The sequence below is a fragment of the Fusarium phalaenopsidis genome, assembly GCF_050370095.1.
Source record: "Fusarium phalaenopsidis strain FUZ10S chromosome Unknown contig_32288, whole genome shotgun sequence".
NCBI lineage: Eukaryota > Fungi > Ascomycota > Sordariomycetes > Hypocreales > Nectriaceae > Fusarium > Fusarium phalaenopsidis.
Window position 1 is genome coordinate 929,612 of NW_028145412.1, and position 22,445 is coordinate 952,056.

The 22,445-nt window shown below is 50.5% G+C and overlaps 8 protein-coding genes across 8 annotated transcripts; 4 read left to right on the forward strand and 4 right to left on the reverse strand.

Moving 5' to 3' along the window:
* Nucleotides 1–1,605: 1,605 nt before the first annotated feature.
* LRP88_03875 (uncharacterized protein) lies at nucleotides 1,606–2,052 on the reverse strand (the record flags this gene model as incomplete). Its single annotated transcript, XM_083240476.1, has 1 exon — nucleotides 1,606–2,052. The coding sequence occupies one exon, from the start codon at nucleotides 2,050–2,052 to the stop codon at nucleotides 1,606–1,608; it is 447 nt and encodes a 148-aa protein (XP_083103766.1).
* A 1,330-nt stretch (nucleotides 2,053–3,382) lies between these two features.
* On the reverse strand, nucleotides 3,383–4,168 carry LRP88_03876 (uncharacterized protein; the record flags this gene model as incomplete). The annotated part of the gene is made up of 1 exon (XM_083240477.1): nucleotides 3,383–4,168. One exon carries the CDS (start codon nucleotides 4,166–4,168, stop codon nucleotides 3,383–3,385), a length of 786 nt encoding a protein of 261 aa, XP_083103767.1.
* Nucleotides 4,169–6,741: 2,573 nt separating this feature from the next.
* Nucleotides 6,742–7,440, forward strand: LRP88_03877 (uncharacterized protein; the record flags this gene model as incomplete). Its single annotated transcript, XM_083240478.1, has 1 exon — nucleotides 6,742–7,440. One exon carries the CDS (start codon nucleotides 6,742–6,744, stop codon nucleotides 7,438–7,440), a length of 699 nt encoding a protein of 232 aa, XP_083103768.1.
* Nucleotides 7,441–9,534: 2,094 nt separating this feature from the next.
* Nucleotides 9,535–10,924, reverse strand: LRP88_03878 (uncharacterized protein; the record flags this gene model as incomplete). The annotated part of the gene is made up of 3 exons (XM_083240479.1): nucleotides 9,535–9,591; nucleotides 9,751–10,738; nucleotides 10,791–10,924. 3 exons carry the CDS (start codon nucleotides 10,922–10,924, stop codon nucleotides 9,535–9,537), a joined length of 1,179 nt encoding a protein of 392 aa, XP_083103769.1.
* A 1,247-nt stretch (nucleotides 10,925–12,171) lies between these two features.
* LRP88_03879 (arrestin C-terminal domain-containing protein) lies at nucleotides 12,172–12,832 on the forward strand (the record flags this gene model as incomplete). The annotated part of the gene is made up of 2 exons (XM_083240480.1): nucleotides 12,172–12,567; nucleotides 12,617–12,832. The coding sequence occupies 2 exons, from the start codon at nucleotides 12,172–12,174 to the stop codon at nucleotides 12,830–12,832; spliced, it is 612 nt and encodes a 203-aa protein (XP_083103770.1).
* A 178-nt stretch (nucleotides 12,833–13,010) lies between these two features.
* LRP88_03880 (fungal specific transcription factor domain-containing protein) lies at nucleotides 13,011–16,594 on the reverse strand (the record flags this gene model as incomplete). The annotated part of the gene is made up of 7 exons (XM_083240481.1): nucleotides 13,011–13,073; nucleotides 13,124–13,235; nucleotides 13,344–13,413; nucleotides 13,669–14,592; nucleotides 15,623–15,932; nucleotides 15,982–16,388; nucleotides 16,441–16,594. 7 exons carry the CDS (start codon nucleotides 16,592–16,594, stop codon nucleotides 13,011–13,013), a joined length of 2,040 nt encoding a protein of 679 aa, XP_083103771.1.
* Nucleotides 16,595–18,111: 1,517 nt separating this feature from the next.
* LRP88_03881 (uncharacterized protein) lies at nucleotides 18,112–19,037 on the forward strand (the record flags this gene model as incomplete). The annotated part of the gene is made up of 2 exons (XM_083240482.1): nucleotides 18,112–18,613; nucleotides 18,670–19,037. The coding sequence occupies 2 exons, from the start codon at nucleotides 18,112–18,114 to the stop codon at nucleotides 19,035–19,037; spliced, it is 870 nt and encodes a 289-aa protein (XP_083103772.1).
* Nucleotides 19,038–19,980: 943 nt separating this feature from the next.
* On the forward strand, nucleotides 19,981–22,392 carry LRP88_03882 (OPT family oligopeptide transporter; the record flags this gene model as incomplete). Its single annotated transcript, XM_083240483.1, has 3 exons — nucleotides 19,981–20,182; nucleotides 20,236–20,403; nucleotides 20,459–22,392. The coding sequence occupies 3 exons, from the start codon at nucleotides 19,981–19,983 to the stop codon at nucleotides 22,390–22,392; spliced, it is 2,304 nt and encodes a 767-aa protein (XP_083103773.1).
* Between the last annotated feature and the right edge of the window lie 53 nt (nucleotides 22,393–22,445).

The window sequence follows — 22,445 nt, forward strand, 5'->3', positions numbered from 1 at the left end:
ACCGCCCATAGCAAGACAGTAGAGACTGTTGTAACGCGCTATCCCGTTCGTAACGAGATCTCGGTACAAGTCCACTTCTGGCCGGCGATAGTTGGGTTCCACGAATCTGTGCTCCGACGGTACCGGGTTCAGCAAGGCATAAACCTTGTCGCGAATGTCAGTCGCCTTGTAACGCCTAGTTTTCACAAATAGAGTGAATATGTCTGAATGGGCCGGTGTGATTTCCGTCGCATGGTTTCCTATTAGGTCTTTCCAACGACTCTGCTTTTGGACCTCAGACCTCAGAGCTTGGCAAGTAGAAGTGCCGGCTCTGACGTCAAGAAATTCTTGGAAAGAGCTGGAAACGCCGTCATTCCAGTCGGGACCTTCACTCAGCACGAATGGGAATCTGAATGCAATCTTCCAAAAGAAGAGAAATGGTTAATCTTGCTCATGTCAATGATATGGCGGCCGCAGATGAGGACAGAACTGGCGGCGTGGCCGGACTCCTGAAGCACCCAGACCCGAGTCCAGTAAGGGTTTCCGAAGAGCTGCTCTACGGCTTGCTTGTTTGAGTCATCGCTGAGCGCCTCTAACTTTTCCCGCACCAACGCCTCTAGCCGGGGAGAATCGCCCGAAGTGGATGTGGGATTTGAAAACTCGGCATCCGTCAGCATCATGTCCATGAGCTCTTGTCCGTATGAACACGACCTCCAAATGAACAAGAAGGCTCTTGCTGTGGAACCGAGTTCTTCTCCAAGCCATACAAGAACCGAGTTAGCCTGGCCGTAAATCTGGCCCATAAGTGGAGCTTGGTGGCTCTTTTCATCATCGTCGCCCTGGTTGATACAAAGAGCATCGACCCAGAGATATTCGACCCAAGAGTCCTGATGCAGGCGTTGCATAGCAGTGAACAGGTTCTGGCCAACCGGCATGTGCTGGCCATTTACCTGGATAGTGCTGTCATAGCTTGGGTTACCCCAGGTGTAAGATAAAGCTTTGTACAGCGGAGCCTCGTTGAGTTTGAATGTTAAAAGCTTGCACTTGATAGATGCCCGTGCGTGGAATGGTGGTGGGGAAAGCCATGAGCTCAGGGCAGCGACAACAGTTACAGGAGTGATCAGTTCAGGAGAGAATTTTGCCGGACTCTCCATATGAAGTAGTCTGATTTCCTGGGATGGGTTATCTAGAGGTTGGTATATGGAAGTATTGAGGGCGTGGCTGCTTATCTTGAAAGGAAGAAGGCCGCTGGAGGACGGAACATGGAATGAAATGGAAAGTAGATGTTTTTCGGAGTTCAAGTGCGGAAGGTTCCTGGCAATATTTCAACTTTGCCCTCTTCTGAGGAGAAGAATCACAGGCATTGGAGATGTGGCAGTTGATAGAGGCGGGGTCAAAGATGGCATATGATCTGGAGTGAGGCTGAACTGAACCAGTACCTGTCACGTGTGCTAAGGCTGTTTCAACCTAGCCAAGTGGAAGAATGAGGCTGTGCATGAGTGAATTCCAAATGGCGAGGCTTGACATGGGCTGGCAAGCAAAATACGTTGTGACTTTGGTTCGAAGTACCCATCCATATAAGCTAACGTTAAGTGAAGGATGACGAGCCCGATTCACTGTAACCCTCTAAAGACAGATTCCTCCACAGTCCGACCCGCCGTTCTCAGGATCACAGTCATCAGTCGGATCGTCATAGCACCAGAGTCCGTCCGGACACTCCAGTCCGGCGATGCCTCCGCACTGGTGTAGCTTCTTGGGCGCGCAGATGCCCGTCATATCGCAGGCCATGCCACAAGAGTTCGGGATACGCGAGTCGTCAATGCAGCTTGTGCCCTTCTTGCATGGCGGCGGGGGCTTGGGTGTGAAGCCGCCGCAGGTCTGATACTGATTCTTGAAGTAGCACCTTCCGGGGCAGCGGTTCAGGTCCTTGCAGTCAGGAGAGTTGGGAATGCATTCCGTGTCTTCAGGGCAGGGGGCAATCTTGAGGCCACATGGGCGATCGATACCCTGCTTTGCAGCTGCGAAGCTAGTGAGACCGAGAGTGGCGGCGAAGAGCAGGTTTTTGACAAGCATTGTGCCTTTGAAGAAAGTTGTAACAGGTAGACTGGTAAAGTGGAGTGAGCTGTAGAGAAGTGCCAGTTGAATGTATTTACTGAAGGGACGATCACCCTGTTTTATAGCTGCTACTGGGCCGTAAGCTTAATCAATTCCAGCCGTGATTCATCTCTCTGAAACAAGCAGGTAAGACTAAGCCCTTTTGATCTGCAGTCAGCTGCCATAAGGCCTCCGACTGTCCGAGACTGTGATTCCACGATGGACAAATGAAAGGGTCAGCCACTTCGTATCACCGCGCCATATGCCTTTATTCGCATAGAATGATGACACTCGATCTCAACGTTGCACGGAGCTGACAGGTGAAACAGTTGTAGCTGTCAGAAGTCGGCATAATTTACCCCGGCGGCGATCATCCGTGCTGATGGAGCCCCAATTTTAGAGGCTGGGTCCATTCCAGATGCTACAATCGGCCGGTAGATCATCCCAGGCCCATTGTTACTCGTTGCGATGGGCCGAAAAGGGGGGAAGGGATGCAACGTTCAGGTGTTGTGAAACTCTGAAATCGGCCATATCCTAGGTATGGTAATGGGTCAAGCATAGTGACAAAGGGGTTGCAAAGAAAGCTATTGGCTGCCTAGAGAATGAATCCCAATCACCCACACTAGATCCGCCCATTCTCAGTATGGACAGCCTGCCACGGCCCATTGTAATCAACCTCTCCGTACGTGGGGGGCAACACCCGAACCATCCTACCCGTGGGCCAGTCGACATACCATCTCTTACCATTGGAAATGACATAAGAGCTCCTCCGGGGGCTCTTGAACAGGAGGATGGAGTAGCACAGCTTGGCGTACAATATGTCGTGCGCACTCCCCCATTCGTGCCGTGGAAACCATTTCCCCGTCTCTGGATCAATCGAGTCTTTTGGGAATGAGTCAGCTGACAGTCGGGGGTCAAAAGAGTCCCAGTGCCATGATAAGTCTCCCTCAACGCCAGGTGAGTTCGGACCAGAGCCAGCAGATACGTTGTGGTCTGTATCGGCTGTGCTTAATCGCGGCAAATTGGGTCTACTCGACAGGTCAAGGTCCAGGTCTGGTGTTGTCGCTTGGCCACGAAAACGCTGTATACGCTCTATCCGTGGAACACTATAGTCGAAAGGAAAGTCCATGTCTTCGAGGGGCGCCGCAACTTTGATCGCTGCATTCAACCAGTCAAGCCACCTGACAAAGGTGGAGAGTTCGACACAAGAGATCAAGAACTGGTCTGTCTCTACTCGTAGTCGGATCACATAACGTCGCCTAGATGAACGCGTCAGTCGAGTTTTGAGATCGCCGTGAAGCGGTGTGACTTACTTCTTGTAATCGGCTGCGATTCCAGCCTCAGCATGCTGTAAGCCATAGCTCTTCACCAGCGTCCCCTGATCTATCCATGGCGGATTGTCAGGGTCAACGCTGGGACCATCGTCCCTGGTGAGCGCCAACTGCCAAAGTTTCTTGACACCGTAGATATTCAGGGCTGTACCGTGGAGGGTAATGTAGACCATTCGCCACTGTCGGTCCTCGGCACGCTGAATCGTGTTCGTGATTTCCATCTTGCGCATGAAGACACCTTCCAGATCGATGTCACAAGAGTACTCTGGCAGCGTTTCATGTGGAAAGGTAACTGTTTCTTCGTAACTAGGCGGCTGGCGTGGTCGTGATTCCATGAGACGTTGATAAACTAGGTCATCTTCGATGGACAGCCGTTGCCCAACAGGAGAAGCATGGCCAGACTGTATTCTTTGCTGTGATGATCTGCTAGGACCCTCAATGATGCCTGCATCCTCATCGAAGCGGTCGGACTGGTGAGATGCGTCCGGGGTGTGTAAGTCGTCTGCAAATCGGACAGAGCGTTGGCCATGAACTTTGTCGTCTGCCCTACTCTGTTCACTGTCAAAGCCATGGTGTGAGACTCCAGGTGTGGAGCTTGAATCACGGCCATCCCCATCAATGCTATTTCTGGGTGTACGCTCAGGCTCCTTCGGGGTGAGGGCGCCATCAAACTCGTAATCGGACTCATCTGTATCCTCCGTAAAGATGGTAGATGTTCCGGTCTTTATTGTCGTTGATAAGGCGGTCGATTCCGCCACGAACATCAAGTCCAAACCCAAGACTTTCTCTGAATGATCGGGTGAGAACTTTTGTAATATCCGAACCTTTCCAGAAGACCAGTCAGTGGAAGGGTCTTCGCCACCTTTTGTCGCCGCCCTTACCTTTTCCAGATCTTTCGCCACCCGCAAGCTATCCTTTACAGCCTCCAAGAGCTCAAGTCGCTGATAGCACAAAGCCCATGATTCCAGTGACGACCAATCTGATGTCTGCTGGCTTGTTTGTATGAGGTCATCCAGGTAGCTCAAAAGCTCAAAAGCATAATCGTCCCCATTCCCGAGGTGATAAGTGGCGAGACCACTCAATAGTGGGAGTGGCTCTGGAAGAGAGACATGTGTCGTCTCCAGCAATCCCATGATTTGATTCATAGTGGCTTCGAGCGGGCTTACATAGACTTCGCCGAGAGGGTTTGATCCCACCACGTGCCCAAAGACAAAATTTGGACTGTCAGCCCCTATGACAACAGAGCCAGAGTCCCCTGTGTACAACGCTATGTCTCGCATTAGTTCGATTCAGCGCCAAAAGCAACTGCCGTAACTTGCCTCCCCCCTTTGACAAGACGACTGTCCAGTACTCAGCCTGCCCCTTGCGCGTGATGCCTCCCAGAAAAGAAGGTACCGGCTGCAGCATCCCACATAATACTCTTTGCTTTGAAGCAACAATGAGTACAGGGGTTTCCTCCTCAGGCAAGCTGCCTGGCGTGCTTGAGAAAAACGTTGGCTGGCACGTCTGACTGGCGTCGAAAAAGGCGTTGGGTAGCTGAGGTTCTGCTACGCTCATGGCGACCAAGGCCCAATCATTGTCCGGAATTCTGCTGTATTCGCATAATTCAGAGCAACTTGAAGGAGCAAAGGTTGCGGGATGGAGTGTCTGGAAGGTCTCAAACGGAAGGGGTTGTAACTCAGGGTCTTCAACTGCCCTTGGTGCTTCTTGATCATTTTCTTCTAGGTCCTCGTACTCGACATCGTCCACGAAATTATCATCGTCATCGCCGACCTGATTATACAAGACCGAGTCAGGAATCGAAGTGTGTGCGGTGTAAGTTGATTCGACCATGGCATAATCTGAAGTCGTGCTAGATCCATCATCCGATGGGCTGGCCATTGATTGCGTGGCAAATGAGATCGAATTTGGTTCTTGTGCATTCAGACAACGCAAGTGGCTATGGGGAGGGCTTCTTAGGTTGTGCCGTCGTGAGATCTCCATTTCTTGATCAAGCAGGTGTGCGGCTGTTAGCCCGTAGAATCTTGAATCAACTTGAAGAAGGCAACCAATTGTCGAAGTAAAGAATCCTCCTCCTGATAGGCGCGGGATGGCGACGGCACGGCCTGACGCGGTCAGCCTGGCATGCGGACTGTTTGCTGGCTCAATGAAAACTGAGATAGACTCCATAGGGTGCTGGTGCGAATACAGGACGCGAGGTCTTTGAGCTCTCCAAAAGTACAGATTGAACAATGGCTTGAATGCGTCAGACAGCTTTGCTGGAACGCTCTTCCCCCAGCTTTTCCAAGAATATTTTGGTGAGGACTTGCGCAGACAGTACTGCAATTTCAGGTGTTTGCTGTTGAGAAGTGATCTCAAGCAGCTGAATTCGCTGGGCCGACAAAAGACGATAATGGATGGATGGGCTTCTCCGGCTGATGTCCCGCACATCCGTAGCTCATAGTCGATGTGCTCCAGATGGGCTTTTAACGGCGGGTGTTGCTCTGTATTTAGCTTGAAAAGATTGACCACCTCACGGAAACGGCACCGAAACGCGTCGGGTATTTCTGATCCGCTGTGAGGATAAACGTAGATCTTGGGCGAAACATGGGGCAGCTCGACTGCATCTCGGAACGGACCGTTTTCTCGGTATTCTGACTCATCCGGAGTGGTGATTGGCTCTTGATTTTGAGTGTTGTCTGAAGGCGCGATGGGATCGGACCGCGCTGCTGGAGTAACAGGTTGCTTTTGGGCACCTGAGATATGCGGTATGGACTTCAAGTCACAGGAAACGCTCCCGTCTGAAGAAGGCAGTGGGGGTTCCGGAAGAGCATTACGAAATACGCTAGACAAAATGTAGGGTCAGATGCAAATACAGCTTACAGTCATTTCGAAGATTCTCACCTTGCTGTGAGATTCTTGAACTTCTTTGGGACGTGTAGCAACCTCCTTGATTCGAGCAAGGAGATATTCTCATTCACCGTCATATCGGCATTAAAAGCGCGAAACACAGGGCGGAATATGAGCTAGCCAGGCATCGATTTCGAGGACGGCACCGTTGTTGATAGAGCGGGGGAAAGACGTTGATGAAGGGAAAATCAGACAAGGCCTGATACAGAAATGAGCGGCAGGTTGAAAATCGGTAACTAGTCTTATCAGGGAAGGTGAGACCGCCGTGTCAACCTATAGCATCGCGTCTTCCTGCATACTGCCACACTATCCGCGCGGCTGAACAGGTTGGTGGTGGCTGTGCTTCCCAAGGCTGATTTTGGTCTGCATCCCTGTCCGTCTTCACGTACTTCTTTCAACAGTGGCATTGAAGACAATCGCTGAATTTGCCTTGAAAATCCATTTCGAAATGCGCTCCTGCAACGAGGCAGAAGCACATATGCTGGCAGGCGAGCTTCTCGGTGCTCCCTCCTCCAGTAACTCGACTAGTTCGGCTTTCGGCGCGTTTTTCAAGCACTACAATGCAGTTCTCAGCCCTTCAACATTTGGCGACGCCATTACCGAGATCGAAAGCCCCGTGTTGAAGTCCCACGAAGACGTTTTATCCTGTGTCCAAATACTCAGGAGCAACCCGACGTTGACCTTCGACAAGTTTCTAGATTTGGCCTTTTCTGGACGAGACGCTAGACCCGCCGAGAAGGAGTATGCGGCCAGAGCAGTCGTCAGTGCTGCGTTCATGGTTAACTGCGCATCAAAGAACTACTACTCCGAAGGATTTCAGTCCAGTACCACCATGCGAGTAAAATGGGAACCAGATCAAGGATTTGCCGACTTCTTGGAGAAAGCCTTCACCCCGAACCTGGTCTCAACCGTTGCCCATGATTCCAAGAGGGCAGTGCCATACAGAGGCTCTTTGAAGGCATGGAAGCTTGTTAAGAGGAACAAAATAAAAATCCGGCCCACCAACAACTTGATAGACCACCTGCTCTACGATCCAAAGGACCGGGTACTCCATGTGTTCCACCAGACCATGTTCCTCCAAAGCCAAATCAAACGCTGCAAAACCGTTGATTTCGATATGAATTTTGAGGAAAGTTTGAAGCTGTAAGACATCCCGAACACGGCGTGAGACGAGACTGATTGAAGATAGGGGAATTTTGCCGCCGCGGCTGCTCTTCGAAACACTGGTAACCATCCACTGTATCCTCTTCCCAGTAGCGAGCATCGGAAACAAGAGATCTATGAGGCTATTGAAGAAATTGATCAAAAAGGAAGGGTTTGACCCCGAGACAACATGGGTCGAGTTCGTGAGACCGATTCCGGATGACCTTTCCTTCACATACTGGGGCCCGCGATTGGCTGAGCTTTATGACGTGGTGAAGCGACCGAGACCTACAAATTCTCTTGTTTCATGGTTTGAGAGACACACCTCCGAGAGAAATGCGTTGACGGTGGCTATTATGGGGCTATTCCTGTCGGTTTTGCTTGGTCTCCTGTCGCTGGTGGTTGGTATCTTGCAACTAATTGTTGCATGGTTGGCTTGGGAAGATGATCAAAAAAGGAATGACTAGTGATAGATCAAAGAAGTATGCACAGAGCGGCATTTAATCGTTTACGTCTCGACTAGACGTTGGAAGTTGGCCATAGGTAGTCTTTGGTTTGGTAAACAACACTAAGCAATAAATCTCCTAAGAATAGATTTGGTCCGCGACTTCTTTACCCTCGCGTCTTGCTTGCGGACCGAGTGTAACAAAAATAAGAGTGAGGATACAATAGTAATATCCAAGGCAGGGTCTTCTATACTCGGAAGTAACACAATCCCTTCACTAAAGCTTGCGTGTAGGTCTTTCTCAAATCCGCAGTGATGGTAGATTGCCACTATAGAGTCGTTCTCACCGTTCCAAGATTTCTGGTTTTGGTCTATCAAGTCGTAACGCAACGATCCAGAGTTGTTCGTGTGCAGTTGCCATATGAGGGAACGGGGTGGCATGACATCCTTAGAGTCTGATGCTCCTAGATTGAGTTCCAGACTCAGGAATCTAGTTAATCCATCTGTGGTTGTTTCAACGGGTGTGGTATATGCCCATCTTGCTCCGATGCAGGGCCGAGGCGTAGGTGGCTGAAAGGCTAGCGAGAACTCCTTTGCTCTCTGGGAAGAGGATCTAGGGCAATCAGCAATTCTTGTCTCGCATTCAATACTTTGAACTTGCATTGAAACCTCCAACGCATCCCGTCCGATGCACCGCTCTTGAATAGTTGCGGGCAAACCGCTTGAATCCATGTCCACAAGATATCGGACGTCGTCTTGAGGATGATCACCACAGGGTTTAAGGAGAAGACAAAACTCTATTTTGTACTTCCTCCCACCAAGTGGAAAGGGTCCAAGTGTTTCCAAGTATCGCTCGGAGATGTCATATATAGGAAGATGGGATGTATTATGGGTGTGCATTGGAAGATAGAGGGCCCGTGTGAGATGTGTGGGAGCACCCGCCTGTAGCTGAGTGTGTTGGGTCTTTTGCTTGTGTTCACATCCGTGAGGTGAAGATCGGAAGGCTTGGCGCCCTTTTGTTTCTGACATTGCCATTGCTGATTTGAATAGAATATGAAATGAGACAAGGCAGGAAATATGATCACCAGATGCTTTGCCTCGGCTTACACTCTAGGTAGATTATATGTTCTTCTTCCTCTTAGTTATTTATGGTAGCAGCACGCTATGCAGAGAGTGGCACCGGAGTTCTAACGAAGCAGAACCTCGGAGATGGATATTTGCAATACAGGGATTATCTTGCTTCTTGTAAATGTTGACTAAAGGGTTTCCACAAATTGGCAAGGCTGTTGGCCGCGTCGAGTCACTTGGTAGGGCCATCTCCAAAGACCTGTCAACTCCGATCAGCACACATCTCCGACGGTTCCCATGTCATGTCCGAGAGCCCTCTTCTCCGAATGTGGGCAGCCACGGACAACTTCCGAGCCTCAATTTCTTGGTACCACCATAAGCGAACACTTCACTGGAACTCAAAGGGCCAACGACGTCTCGTATACCGCATCAGGACTCGGCAATTCCTCAGCTACACCACGCTAGTTTCCACGATTTGAAACCCGGAGCGCTGGATCTAGACCATTACGGCCCCAAGTCATGCTATATGTAGTAATTTAAGCTTAAATATAACCTAGTGCAAGAGGTGTCATACTGGCTTTGTCACTAGCCAAAGTCGTGGGATCCCTTGGGGTTTGTTGCCTGCTCCTCCTGAATGTGACACTATTCACAAGCTGGAAAACTGTCTTTTCGAATGTCATACAAACTATCTAGCTAGTTACGCAGTGCACATTTTTTATCTGTACTCGGGATCCCCCACCAACAGACCAACATAATGGCCAACAGGGCGAGGACGATTGGATGCAACGCAGTGGTACCAACCACTTGAGCAACTAGGCCTGTAAGAAAAGAGGCAATGGCACCTCCCAAGCTTCCAATGGTGTTGATGGTGATCATCTCCTTGGATGAGTCCCTCTCAGCCATAGGGCGCATAAAGATTGCTGCCACATGCGGATAGATCGGGCCAAGCATTGCGCCAACAGCAAACGCCGCAATGGTGGTGCTGTTATCATTAGGCATGAACCAAACCAGCAGTTGAAAAGCAGATGCTAGAATAATCGATCCATAAACCAAGTAGTTTTCACCGAATCGTTCTTCGACGTCGGATGAGCCAATTTTGCCAACGGCGATGCCAGCCCAGAAGCTAGCCAACACGTATCCCAACAATTCAGGATTTCCAGTGTGGGTGTCGATAAGGAAAGCAATGGTCCAGCCAGATATAGAAGCCTCCACGCCCCGATAGGCCAAGATGAATATGGCACCAAGTAGAACTATTCTCGTGCATAACGTCTGGTGAATGTCCGCCATAGGCATGCCCGCTGACGACTCGAGATCTTGGGGATTTGTGTTCGGGCTCTTTTCGTAGCATCGGAACGACCACGAAGAAAGAGCAAGAACCGCAACAGCAAGACCAGAGTTGATGATATAGAATCGACCCCATTGCATACCCCCAGTTGCCACCATGGCTGTTGCGACAAGAGGACTGGCTGTGGTGCCAATGCCATAACACCCGGAGAGAATTTCGGACAGAAAGGGTTTGTTTGGAAAGTGGGAGCAAAGAGTCTTCCCCATCATCTTGGTGATCGCTGTGCCGAAACCAACAAAGGAGAACGCAATCGGGATCAACGGGAAGGGCGATGTTAGTATCATGGGTATGTAGCCCAGAATAACAGCCATGTTTGCTATCCTGAAAACGTTGACTTGGCTGAGGCTTAGGTGTAGGTCCTCGAGGAATATCGCGGCGAAGAGGCATCCGATGCCTTGTCCGATGAAGTTGAGTGATACAACGGCATAGCCGATACCGTAGTCTCTCAAAGGATATTAGCTTGCATACAGGCGTAGCAAAGGGGGCGGGTAGCTACTTTTCCATGTATGGGAGTATGGCGCCCAAACTCCCGTCGTTGAAGCCATTCAACAGGCTTGCAAGGCACAGGGTCGCCAGCAGAAGCCTATTCATTGGGTCCTGAAGGTCTGGAACCTCCTCCACAGGCTTCATGGTCTTCGTCTTATGGGTTTGTAAGACAGCGTATCGATCGGCTCGGTCGTGTGGACATGGCGTGGGTCGTGTTGGAATGCGGTTTGTTTCGCCCACGGCTTGGGTGTTTGCGCAATTGGGATAGATATCGTGGGAGAAGCTGGGTACTTAGTAATAGAAGACGACAAATAGTGGATTGATGGGATGGTAGGTAGAGTAACATCAGCGGTCTTTTCCGTAACCGCCCCGTGACCAGACAACACATCGTGTCAGCTTGCAGAAGTCCGATAGGATCACATCTCCGATCCGAGCAGGGCCCCACACATCTCCGACTCCGACAGCTTTGTCACGGCCCCACCACAATCGGAGACTCACGGAGATCATCAGACGGTGAAGAATTGAGCCACGACGAGATGACTGTTATCCACTCTACGGTGAAGAGGCTCAAATAAATAGTTTGAACCCCAAAATGGTTTTAAATACTGGAATCAACACATCACACTTTCACCTGACCGAGAACACAGGTCAACCACCTGAGCAGACGCTACCATTGAGAACATCAAGCACCAGACCAAGCACGTTTCCGATCACAGCGTCACGTTAGAGCTCATTACGGTAACATTCTCGGCGAGACACAGCACCTACGTCGCATTTCTCTTATCAAGTTCTTTGATGCGCTCTCTTTTTGCTCGGATAACTGGGACACCCCCAGTTCGCGTCAAAATAAGGTAGCACCCAAGCTCGAAATATCGGACCGAGCGCTAAACCTCTCCAAGACCAGAATGCGACTATGTGTTTCTTTGCGGGTACGGCGAAGAAGCTGTTGGACAGTATCTCCGAGGCAAAGTCACCCTCTCTGTCCGCGAAGGTGAAAGTGTCAAGGGAGTTCAACTAAGACTGTCCCGCCAAGTCTCTCTTTGGTATGTTCCGACAAATATGTTATCTGTGGGACAAAGCTAACATGCTGTAGGGACCACAAAACAGCGCCAGGTAATGAAAAGAAAGTGGAAGCATTAGTCGTGCACGAATGGGATTCTTTCCCAGTTGAAGGCCAACCTAGCGAAGTATCCAGGACTGGAAGGGTCTACGAATGGCCCTTCGAGGTGTTCATCCAAGGTCACCAGGACGAGTCCTTCAGAGGTTGCAGCCGCTGCTCCAACACGTATCGAATCGAGGCTTCCACCATATACGAAGACGCCCCACAAACGCTAAACGATTTCCTTCCCATTCGCATAATTCGTTTGCCTTCGCTCTCTGCCTACGAGTTGATGGATCCTGTCACGGAACAGGGAAAGTGGCTCGGAAAGATCCAGCACAGCGTCTCCCTGGGCCACAAGGCTATTGCCCTGGGGGGTCTCATCCCCATCCATGCAGAGCTGGCGAAAATTGAGGATGGGGTCCAAGTGACAAAGGCAATGTTTTGTCTCTACGAACACCACAAGACACAGGACGATGGGGTGCCATCTTATGAAGGACGAAGGCTCGTGGAGGAATGGCCGCTCGATTTGAGCAACACCAACGAGCAGATTCAAACCTGGGAACAGTGCCTGAAGCTGCCAAAAGTGGTCAGGAGGTGCTCCCCAGACTTACATGTCTGCGGCGTCACCATCAGCCACACACTGCACTTTGCTGTGACCCTGAAGGAGGGCGACAATGAAGCAGAGGTACGTCATTACGTTATTCTCTGAGGCCCTTGACTGACAGAGGTTACAGTACGAAACTTCACTGCCCATAACGTTGTTTGTCTCCCCAGAGCTACCAATCAACGGCTGGGGCGCTTTCGTACAGGAGGGTGATCAGATCACTAAGGGTGCTCTTGAGACTCTGTCGGAAGGCATTCAAGCCCCACCGAGGTATTGCAAGATTGACGAGGGAGAGAGGCAGTACGAGGTTTTTGTGGATGCTCCTCCAGCTTACAGCAGGCTATGAGCATGATGCTCTGATTGGTAGGACTGGACAAGATGATGGATAGGGAATAGGAGTTTGGATACCCAAATGGCGAAGAGGCCAGCGCATTTTTGGAAATAGACAAAAGGAATAGATTATCATATATCAATTGTCTTAAAGCATGGCTATCAGGCCATAAATGGCCATGAGCCCCTGGTTTCTAAGTGGTGGCCGTGAGATCATCATCGGCTTGGGGAGTAGAAAAGTCTCCATCCCAAAAGTCCTATCCCAGTCAGTGTTAAGACACCATGAGAGCACTGATATTGCACATACCCAATCTATTGCATCAGGTCTGAACCAATCAACGTTGCTAACCCAGTCCTCGAATCGACTTTCGGCCAGCTCTCTGGCCGGAGATGGTGGTGAGGCTCGTGACAAGCGTAATCTTGAATCATTAGCTCCTGCTGGTAAATGTGAGTCGTGCGTGGCTTACTGTAGGTAGCGCAAGATAGGGTAGATATGTGAACAAGCTGGGCTCTTCCTTTTTAGACACTCTAAGCGAACCACTGCAGCATCAATTACCGCCAAGTGCTCGGTAAAGTCGGCATCATTGGGCATGTCCACTAGACATGATGTAAGAGCGACAGCTCCGTGAAGGGCATTGCAGCTGATTGTCCCATTGACGAGCCAGCGATAACACTTCAATCTCGGAAGCTGGAAGAACTGACGGTGTATGTCTAACAAAGCCAAGCCAGATTGAGCACATCTGTCTCTAGACTCGGGTCGGAACCGACTTGATCGAGAGTGGTGGAATGGTCGATGGAGAAGCAGATAAAGTTGATGTGCATAAGTCTGTAGAATGCACCAATGCGCGTAACCCGCAGTGTCCAAGATGCTCCTCGCACCATTGACAAGATACAGCGAGTCCCACTGCTGTTGCTGCGCTGATATTTCGGCGTCAAAGGGACCGAGTGCCGCTTCGTTCAGTTGATTAGGCCCAGACACATGACTATGGACTCGCGTTGAGAGCTGAAACAGCTGAAAGTGGAACCTGATCAGCGACATGTGCGTAACTCGACGGGATGAAGCCTGAGCTGGTGGTGTCAAAATGGCATGCTCTTGTATCTCATCGTCATTGGCGTCGGCTGGCATCGTGGCTTTCATGTTGGCGAGAGACGACAGGTCAATGTCTCGATAGAGAAGTGTCTGATCGGTGTGAAGAATTAGGATGCCTGCCCAGCAGCGCCGACGACGCTCTCTTTCGATGAAGTTGGACGCATCACCATTACTATGGCAGCGGAGAGCGATGGCGATGTGCAACGCGTTTCCAAGCAGTACCCAGCCGTATTCAGCACCCTCGGTGTTGGCGATGGTGTGAATGAGAATTAGCAGTGCTTCGAGGGTGTTGAGATTGTGCCGGACTAGGAATTGATCTTGTGACAGACACATCATAGCCGCCTCTCGACACCGAAGTGATAGACCAGAAAGATCCCGGGGTGTAGACGAGTCTTCCCATAGCTCTGAAAGACCAGGGTCTGTGGGAGGGACAGTCTTGAGAGTCAATGCGCAAATGGCGTAGAGAAGTGCCAGCCATGAGAGATCCGATTGCTGAGGATTTTGTAAGAATGCCCAGTACTGCTTCTGGAATGTCGGACCATGTAAGATATGGAACAGTGGGGATAGTGTCGCAAAGTAACGGGTGACAAGGTACTCGCAGACGGGGTCAGGCGGTAGTGCTGCAAGGAGTTCGGGGACTGGCTTGCTCGGGCCAAAGGATAAGGTGAAGGGGACGTCTGTGGGAGCTGGGGGAGTCGGCTCAGCCGGAGGCCGACATAGGACGGCATCCCATCGGCTTTGGATCGCCTCCGGACTTTGACTTCGGGGCAGGACCGACTCCGGCTCCGGCTCCGATATCTCGGAAGGCTGATGTAGAGGTTGAGATGAAGGCCGATCAACAGCGGGCAGGTTCCGGCGCCGTTGAGCCGCGCGCCGGCAGCTCGTAGGGGCGTATGAGCAAGAGGCCTGCCAGCCCCTTCGCAAACACGTCGAGCAAGGCAATTGACGGTCGCATCGGAGTTTGGAGTGTCTGCAGGGCTCACAGCTTAGTGGCTTCCTCGGACGGCGCTTCAGCTGTCGATCTTCTGTATGGGAACTAGGAGTTCTTAGGGTTGAATCGTGCGTCATGGCGACCGGAGTTGATTGATAGTCCAAGATAGTCGGAGCAAGAGTTTGACATGTTGAAGCGAAGGTCTCGGACATTTGTGTGGATCGGATCGGACATGTGACTCGGAGTTGAGTGAAGAGTTTTCTCCGAGTGGTCTTTACGTCATCTCCGACTGGCGTGATCACGTTAGTTAACTCCATGTCGGCTTCATGGTCACAGCCAGAGAAAATTTACCGGTTAAATGAAACGAGTTAGTTCTATCTTCATAAAGCCTTCCGAAGTTGTTCAAAGCCCATGTATCTCAAGCCATCAAGGTAGATATCGTCGAGTCCTCTCAGCAAGTGTCTCCAAAGAAGGTCAAAGAGATTCACCCGCACTTCTCCGACCATCAACCCAATGATCAAGAAAATCCATAAAGATATTTTCTGTCAAGTAAATTTATCATAGATCTTAGCCATTTACAGTTGAGATCGAGCTTTAGCTAATGACAAACATGTGTTGCACAAACCCCCTCGCCCCAGCACAACCCGGGGTTGACCCAACTGAACAAAAGCCCCGACTTGTCGATTAGGCATCGCCAAGGCAGCGGACGCGAAAGTTACCCGTAGAAGTCTCAGAGTCAAGGGGGACCCAAATAGATCCAGAGTCGCCGCTGGGTTGGAACTTACCCGCGTAGTAGTCAAACAGTGGGAACCAGACGACAACACCAGACTGATTGCCCTCGCACTCGATGGGGATCTCGATGCTTGTGCCACTGGTAACAGAGTAGCTGGAAGACACCTCGAGACCAATCTCCACCGTCATGACATCGAAGAGTGAGCCCCCGAGGCTGACTGAGGCTGTGATGCCCACGGTCTCGGTCTTGCTCTTTGAGGCGACCCATTTGCCGCCGTTAGGAAGACGGTCGGTCATCTCAATCTGAGCTCCAGGTCTCTCAACACTCTTGCGGCGGTTTGTGATTTCGAAGCTGTCGTCGTCCTGTCGGGGCATTAGTCTAACTCATCAAGAGATCAGGGCAGTGACTCACTCGAGCGTGCAAAGCGTGCTTGGCTTTTTGCTCTCCCTCAATCTGCTTCACTTCTGCCTCATTCTCCTCAAGAGTCATGATCTCTTCAGTCGCGCCTGCAGATTTTCCAGCAGCCGCCTTCATGGCAGCCTCCCAATCTGTGTTAGCCCTGATGGCAACCTCGGTCCAGGGCTTGGGCTCAGCGGGAGACTCATAACCGCCGCCGTCATCAGGCTCGCAGTAGGAGATGATGGCTTTGGTGCGTCGTCCCCACTCCTTGCTAGAGTCGCAAACTTCCTTGTCTTCGTTGTTGCAGAATGAAATACGGCAGTTTCCCTCACGGAAGATGCGACAGGCGCGTTGATTGACGCAGACGTCACGTTCGTTGCCGTTGCCAAAGTAGACATTGCCGTCAATGATACTTCGGCCTTGAGGTGAGTCAGTAAGTATGCTCCATACTCTAAGAATAAGGTGCCGTACAGTCTTTATAGGACGGCTGAATCAGTCCGTCGCATTCGATGCCGGGCTTTGGGCGAGTTCCATCAAACTCGCCGTCAGATTGGGGCATTGGAGTTCCTGCGACAAGACCATGGGTCATGGCGAGGAAGGCGAGATAGGTCTTGGAAAGAAACATGATGAATGATCTGTCTTTCTGCTGGGCAAAGAAAGGGGTAAAAGGTGATGGTGCGCCGCTGTTGTTTCGCTCAAACGGTTCTGTATACTGGAGATGTCCTGCTTCTTGTTGAATTAAACTCTTCTCACGGAGAGCGAGTCATCTTTATACTCAATAAAGATCACCCCCGAATGCTCTCGATCGCATCGTTTCTCCCAAAGCAGCCCGTGCTTCGACTTCGACTGTTTCAAACGTCATCCGCCACAGACGTCAAAGAGGCATCTTGAGATCAACGATGCCTTGCTTTCTGAAGGATGAAGATGCATTCACGGGTATAGCCCACTATGACGATCTTGTTGGTCGTTGTTCGGACGGCCTGGGGCTCGGGCAGGCCGGATGCCAAGGTGTGATATGTTCCTTCGGAATCCATTATAGACAGAATGTCGAGAATTTTTTTGCGAGAGATCCCCTTGGCGAGCCTGTATAGAGTATCTGATAGGATAATGATACTAAAGGTCTCCGCAAGTAGGAACGATACTGCCTCGTTAAACTGAGACATGCAACTCGGCTGTGAAGGGGAGCAGCTATGCGAGAGAGGAGAGATTTGAGGCAGCCAAGACCCTGTGCTGACTTGTTTCGAATAAATACTTGTTGTTTTCTGAGGGTTTTCAAAAGTTCTCGGGCAGTTTTGAAAAGGGCTTCCCGAAACTGAATAGAATCGCGATGATCCGATGATTTCGATGGCCTGCATCGACACTCAGACCAACACGGCACCACGTGGGCTAGCTGGAACGTGAGAAGCTGACAGTGAAGATCCTTTGTTATCCCTTTTTCTCATTCTCTCACTTCTAATATGATGTCATGGTTACTGTATTTGAAGGAAGCTATGCGGTGAAGAGTGCTAAAGGGGAATATTCAGCGCCGATTGCTCTTCTTTGAGAAGTAAGCGGCAGGCAACTGAGACATGAGAGGGAATAAACACGAGACATGTCAAGAACTCCAGTCGATAGGATAGAGCCGGGGAATTAAGTGATCGGCACAAGCATTCTCGTAGACTTATCAACGCTATCTAGATTCCCTAATCCAGCGCCTCAAACAGAAACAGACGAGAGCTCCTACAAGCGCTATTTGGGCACATGAAGAAACAAAGGACTATGAAACACACAATTAAGCTCTTTGTTTTACATTCCGACATTCTTCCTCGGTCACAAACAGCCTCCATGTCGTCAGCCAAGATAACGCAGCCCCCGGTGATGAGTCTTTGAGAACCCTGATGGCCATTTCCAAGACATCACAGTGGGACGATCACCAACACACATTTCATGCGAGGATTGGGCTCTTCCATAGAAAGGACGGCAATGGCTGTGCCAAGAGCAAAAAGGAGCTGTGTTGGTAGGATCATCGCTGCTGTGACAAGTTGGGGGGGAATTGTTGGTCGCAAGGGAGGCTGGGGCCCTACATAAGCTGAATCAGAAGGGAGAGACTGCACCTTCATTCTTCAACACAATTTCATCTTTCCTCTTGAAATTTCTGCGGCCATGATTGCCTCGCCACGCTTCCTTCTTGCCGCGGTGGCATCTGTTTACATGGTGCTGCCTGCTACAGCTCAATGCCCTGCTTCAGTCAGGAAAATCAACGATGGCAATGTCACGTTCAACGCGACTGGAGACACCTCAGTCACGTTTGTCGACAAGGATCCTTGGCATCTTTCCTTGACTATTGAGGATTCTCGTCGAGAAAACACGCGTTACGGCTCAGAATGGGACACACTGCAAGACTTGGGCGTCTTTCTCAGCGTGCCAGAGTCATTCATTGGCACAAGAGATGGCAATAGGACTCAAGTGTGCACTTATCGAATGGAAGGCCAAAACACGACTTCTGATGCCGAAGACAACAGTGCAAAGCTTTCTTGCAACGGCATACTGAGTGAAGATTGCCAAAGGGCGTTGCGAAGCGTCTCAGCCCCAAAGGATGGGGAATGTCCGTCAGCACCATCAAGCGTGGCTGAGGCCTGTGAGGAGTCGATCAGCATCTGGACCTGTGAGTTGTCTCCTCCGTTGGTATTAGCTGAGTGGATCCTAATAATCACTTCTCAGCCATTCCTCTGAACTTTTCAAGTTCCAACTGCTCAGTTGATGAGCTTCCAGGTGTTAGTCTGCCCGACGACTACGAGACCTTCCAGCTATCGGGAGGTGGTCTTGTGCCTCCTGATGCTGAGAAGGACTCCTTCGAGATATATGATCTGCGCGTTCAACAACCCATCCCAATCCTTCTGTCAGTACGGCTCCCTGACGGCAAGGCTGCTGCTGAAGTCATATGCCTGGCCCCAAGCAACATTACCCAGAGCAGTCGCAAACCAAAGGCAGAGTTTCCACCTAATGCTGCCGGTATCTTAGAACCGAAAAGGGCTTTCGTGTTTGCGGTAGCGGCCATGAGTGTTGTGGGAATGGCTCTAGCGCCTTGATGTAGACCTCAACAATGCTGCTGTGTTCTTGTATAGCTATTCAGGGTTGCTTGTTCCTATTACACTTTTTGGGTTCTTATTATGTCTTTCCTGAGCCTTTCCAAGCCATACCTTTCTCGTCAAGTCTAGAACATGATTTGCCAATGAGGTCTGGAGTAAGAACTGAAAATGGATTCACCCAAATTTTGCCAAGCCATTATAGGAAGGTCAATCTGCTAGAACTTAGCCCCAGCCGCTGTCAACATGGATATACGAGAGCCTCAATGGCCCGAAATCAATGCCAACGTTACACGCCGAAGATCATCTCCATAAAAAGACAAGATCCTTTGCAACGTTGGTTCCGAAATTGACGTGCAACCAAGAATTGTGGTTCGTATTGCAAATCGATTCCCAACCGGCTGGTTCCTTTGTATTAAAATCCCCGTCAAATTGCCGTCGTTGCCGGATATCGGTCTACTATGTCAAACCGCATTTTAGCCTATTGGACCGGATCGGAACTTCTGTAGACTTCGACATGCCCCAGTTATATTGCGCCATTTGCCTCTTTAACCAGCGTCGCACTTGAGGCTCGATATCGCACGTTGGCTCGCCTCTAAGCAGAAGTTCCTGTTGATATTAATCGGGAAGGTTGTGATCAGGTCAAGATCCTCTAAAGCACGTTGTTCCTGGCTGCACATCATTTGGATCATGCGCTGTTCGTTTGGTTCGTAGGTCACGCCATTCCGATCACGAACTCAACAGTTGTGCAGGTTCGGTCCTTTTGATGGGTCCGATGTTTGACGTGTTGGAAGGAAATTTAGATCTGTCGATCGTACTTATAGAGTTACCATGTTCCATTCGCGCCCTTTCGCTTTCCTAGATCTGCAACTGTAACCGATGCAGACCACTGAATCCCATGCCTTTCTGAACGACTACCCATCTACCTTAACAAACAGGTAACACCATGTCGACCAACGTCAGCCCTGATGGGGGCATAAAGCCCGCTGCAATTGCAACTACGAAGGGCGCGTATGCGCCCGAGGAGCCGTCCTCGCCGGACCTTTCCTCCAAGAGCAAGGATGACCAGGACCACGAGGTCCATCAACTCCACGACGAACATGATGAAGATACAGTTTATGTGAAAGGACATCCTGTCATTCGAAATGGTATTTCTTTGTAGGGAATCCCCCTTGGACTTGCTACTGACACAGATTAACAGGCATGGATGTATCCAAGTACTTGATTTCGGACCGTGATGATGGGGACCCCTCCTTGACCTTTCGCGCTATCGTCTTGGGTTCCCTTTTCACGGCCCTTTCCAGCGTCATTACGATGCTCTATGTTTTTAAACCAACTCAGATGCAGGTTTCTGCAGTCTTTCTACAGCGTGCGTTGTCTATCGTGGTGTGGCCCCTCACACTCTAACACGGATATCCATATAGTTCTCGTTTATATCTTTGGCCAAGCCTGGGCGCTTGGAACTCCTCGTCCCGATCGATTCAAGTCTCCCTGGGTCCAGAGCATCCTCCGATTCCTCAACTTTGGCCAACCCTTCAAAATCAAGGAACATGTCGTCGCCGCTCTTATCGCCTCATCCGGAAACAATGGCTTGTCCGGAGTCGAGGTCTACGGTGTTGAACGACTATTCTACAATCGCAGCGTTACTGCTCTTACCGCAGTTCTCGCAACTTTCTCCATCTCCCTCTGCGGATTTGTCCTGGCAGGAGTACTACGGCCATTGATCGTGTATCCCGCCGAGATGGTATACTGGTCTACTCTGCCGCAGGTGGTTCTCTATCAGAACCTCCACTTCGATCAAAAGGCCAACAGAGACCGCCTCATCAAGTTCGGCTGGGCTCTCGGTATCGCTGCTGTTTGGGAGATCTTCCCTGCTTATGTTATGCCCTGGCTTGGAGGCATCTCCGTCTTTTGCCTTGCATCAATGAAAGCACCCGAACACACCCGCACCATCTTCACCACCATCTTTGGAGGCGCCTCTGGCAACGAGGGCATGGGTCTTTTCAACATCTCTCTGGATTGGCAGTACATTCAGAGCCAGTTCCTCTCGCTCCCTCTCAAGCAGCAGCTGAACACTTGGATTGGCTATTTCTTCTGGTACATTGCAATGCTTGCCCTGTACTATGGAAATGCTTGGAGCGCAAAGAAATTCCCGTTTATGTCGACATCTCTCTTCCACGAGAACGGAACCAGATTCGATAGTACCACTATTCTCAATAATCACGGCACCATCGACTTTAACAAGCTTGAGCAGATTGGTCTCCCTTACATGACTTCCAGCACGGTCTGGGGATACTTCACAATGAACCTGGCCATTGGTGCACTGATTACACACGTCATCCTCTTTTACGGCAAGGACATGCTTCTGGCATGGAAGCAGGCTCGCAGCAGGACCCAGCCTGATCCTCACTATCAGGGAATGCTCAAGTACAAAGAAGTGCCAATGTGGTGGTACATTGCGCTCTTTGTACTTTGCTTCATCGCTGGTATCGTGGTCACCACTAAGGGCGAGACGACTCTTCCGGCTTGGGGGTTTGTTGTTGCCCTTCTTCTGGGTGGTTTTATTGCCCCCTTCTCTTGCATTCTTTACGGACTCTATGGAACAGGAGTTGGAACCAACGCACTATCAAAGATGATAGGCGGCGTTGTTCACCCAGGTCGGCCTTTGGCCAATCTCTACTTTGCCAGTTGGTCCCACCAAGTCATTCTGTTGGCCGTCAACCTTTCGAATTGGCTCAAGGTCGGACAGTATACCAAAGTTCCGCACAGGGTTATGTTTGCCACCCAGATCTACGGAACTCTTCTTGGCGCAGCACTCAACTATGTCGTTATGACTACTATTGTCAGCAACCAGAAAGAGATCCTCCTGGATCCGGTTGGAAATAACGTTTGGAGCGGCTCAACGATGCAGAGTCTCAACTCGCAAGCTGTTACATGGGCAATGGCAAAGCAGATCTACGGCGAGAATGGACGTTATCTCATTGTCCCACTTGGCCTGGTTATTGGTCTCGCACTGCCCTTTGCGCATTGGGGTGTCATCAAGGCGTTCCCACGCGCCAAAGACTGGCCCATCAACACGGCCATTATTGCTTCATACTCCGGCGCCACAACCTACTTTGGTATCACCTCCTGGATCTGGTCATCCATCGCAGTGGGTATCTTCTCGCAGGTCTATCTCCGACGCCGACTTCCCAATATTTACAACAAGTATAACTACCTCATCGGTGCTGCGTTAGATGGAGGATCTCAGATCATCATCTTTGTCCTGTCTTTTGCAGTCTTTGGTGCTAGTGGAAAGGAGAGGCCGTTTCCTACTTGGTGGGGAAGACCTGATGGAAACCCAGACCACTGCCTGTAGATGGGCAGGCATCCAGCTAAGAATCAAGGGTGTTCTTGTGGGCCTAACCAGTC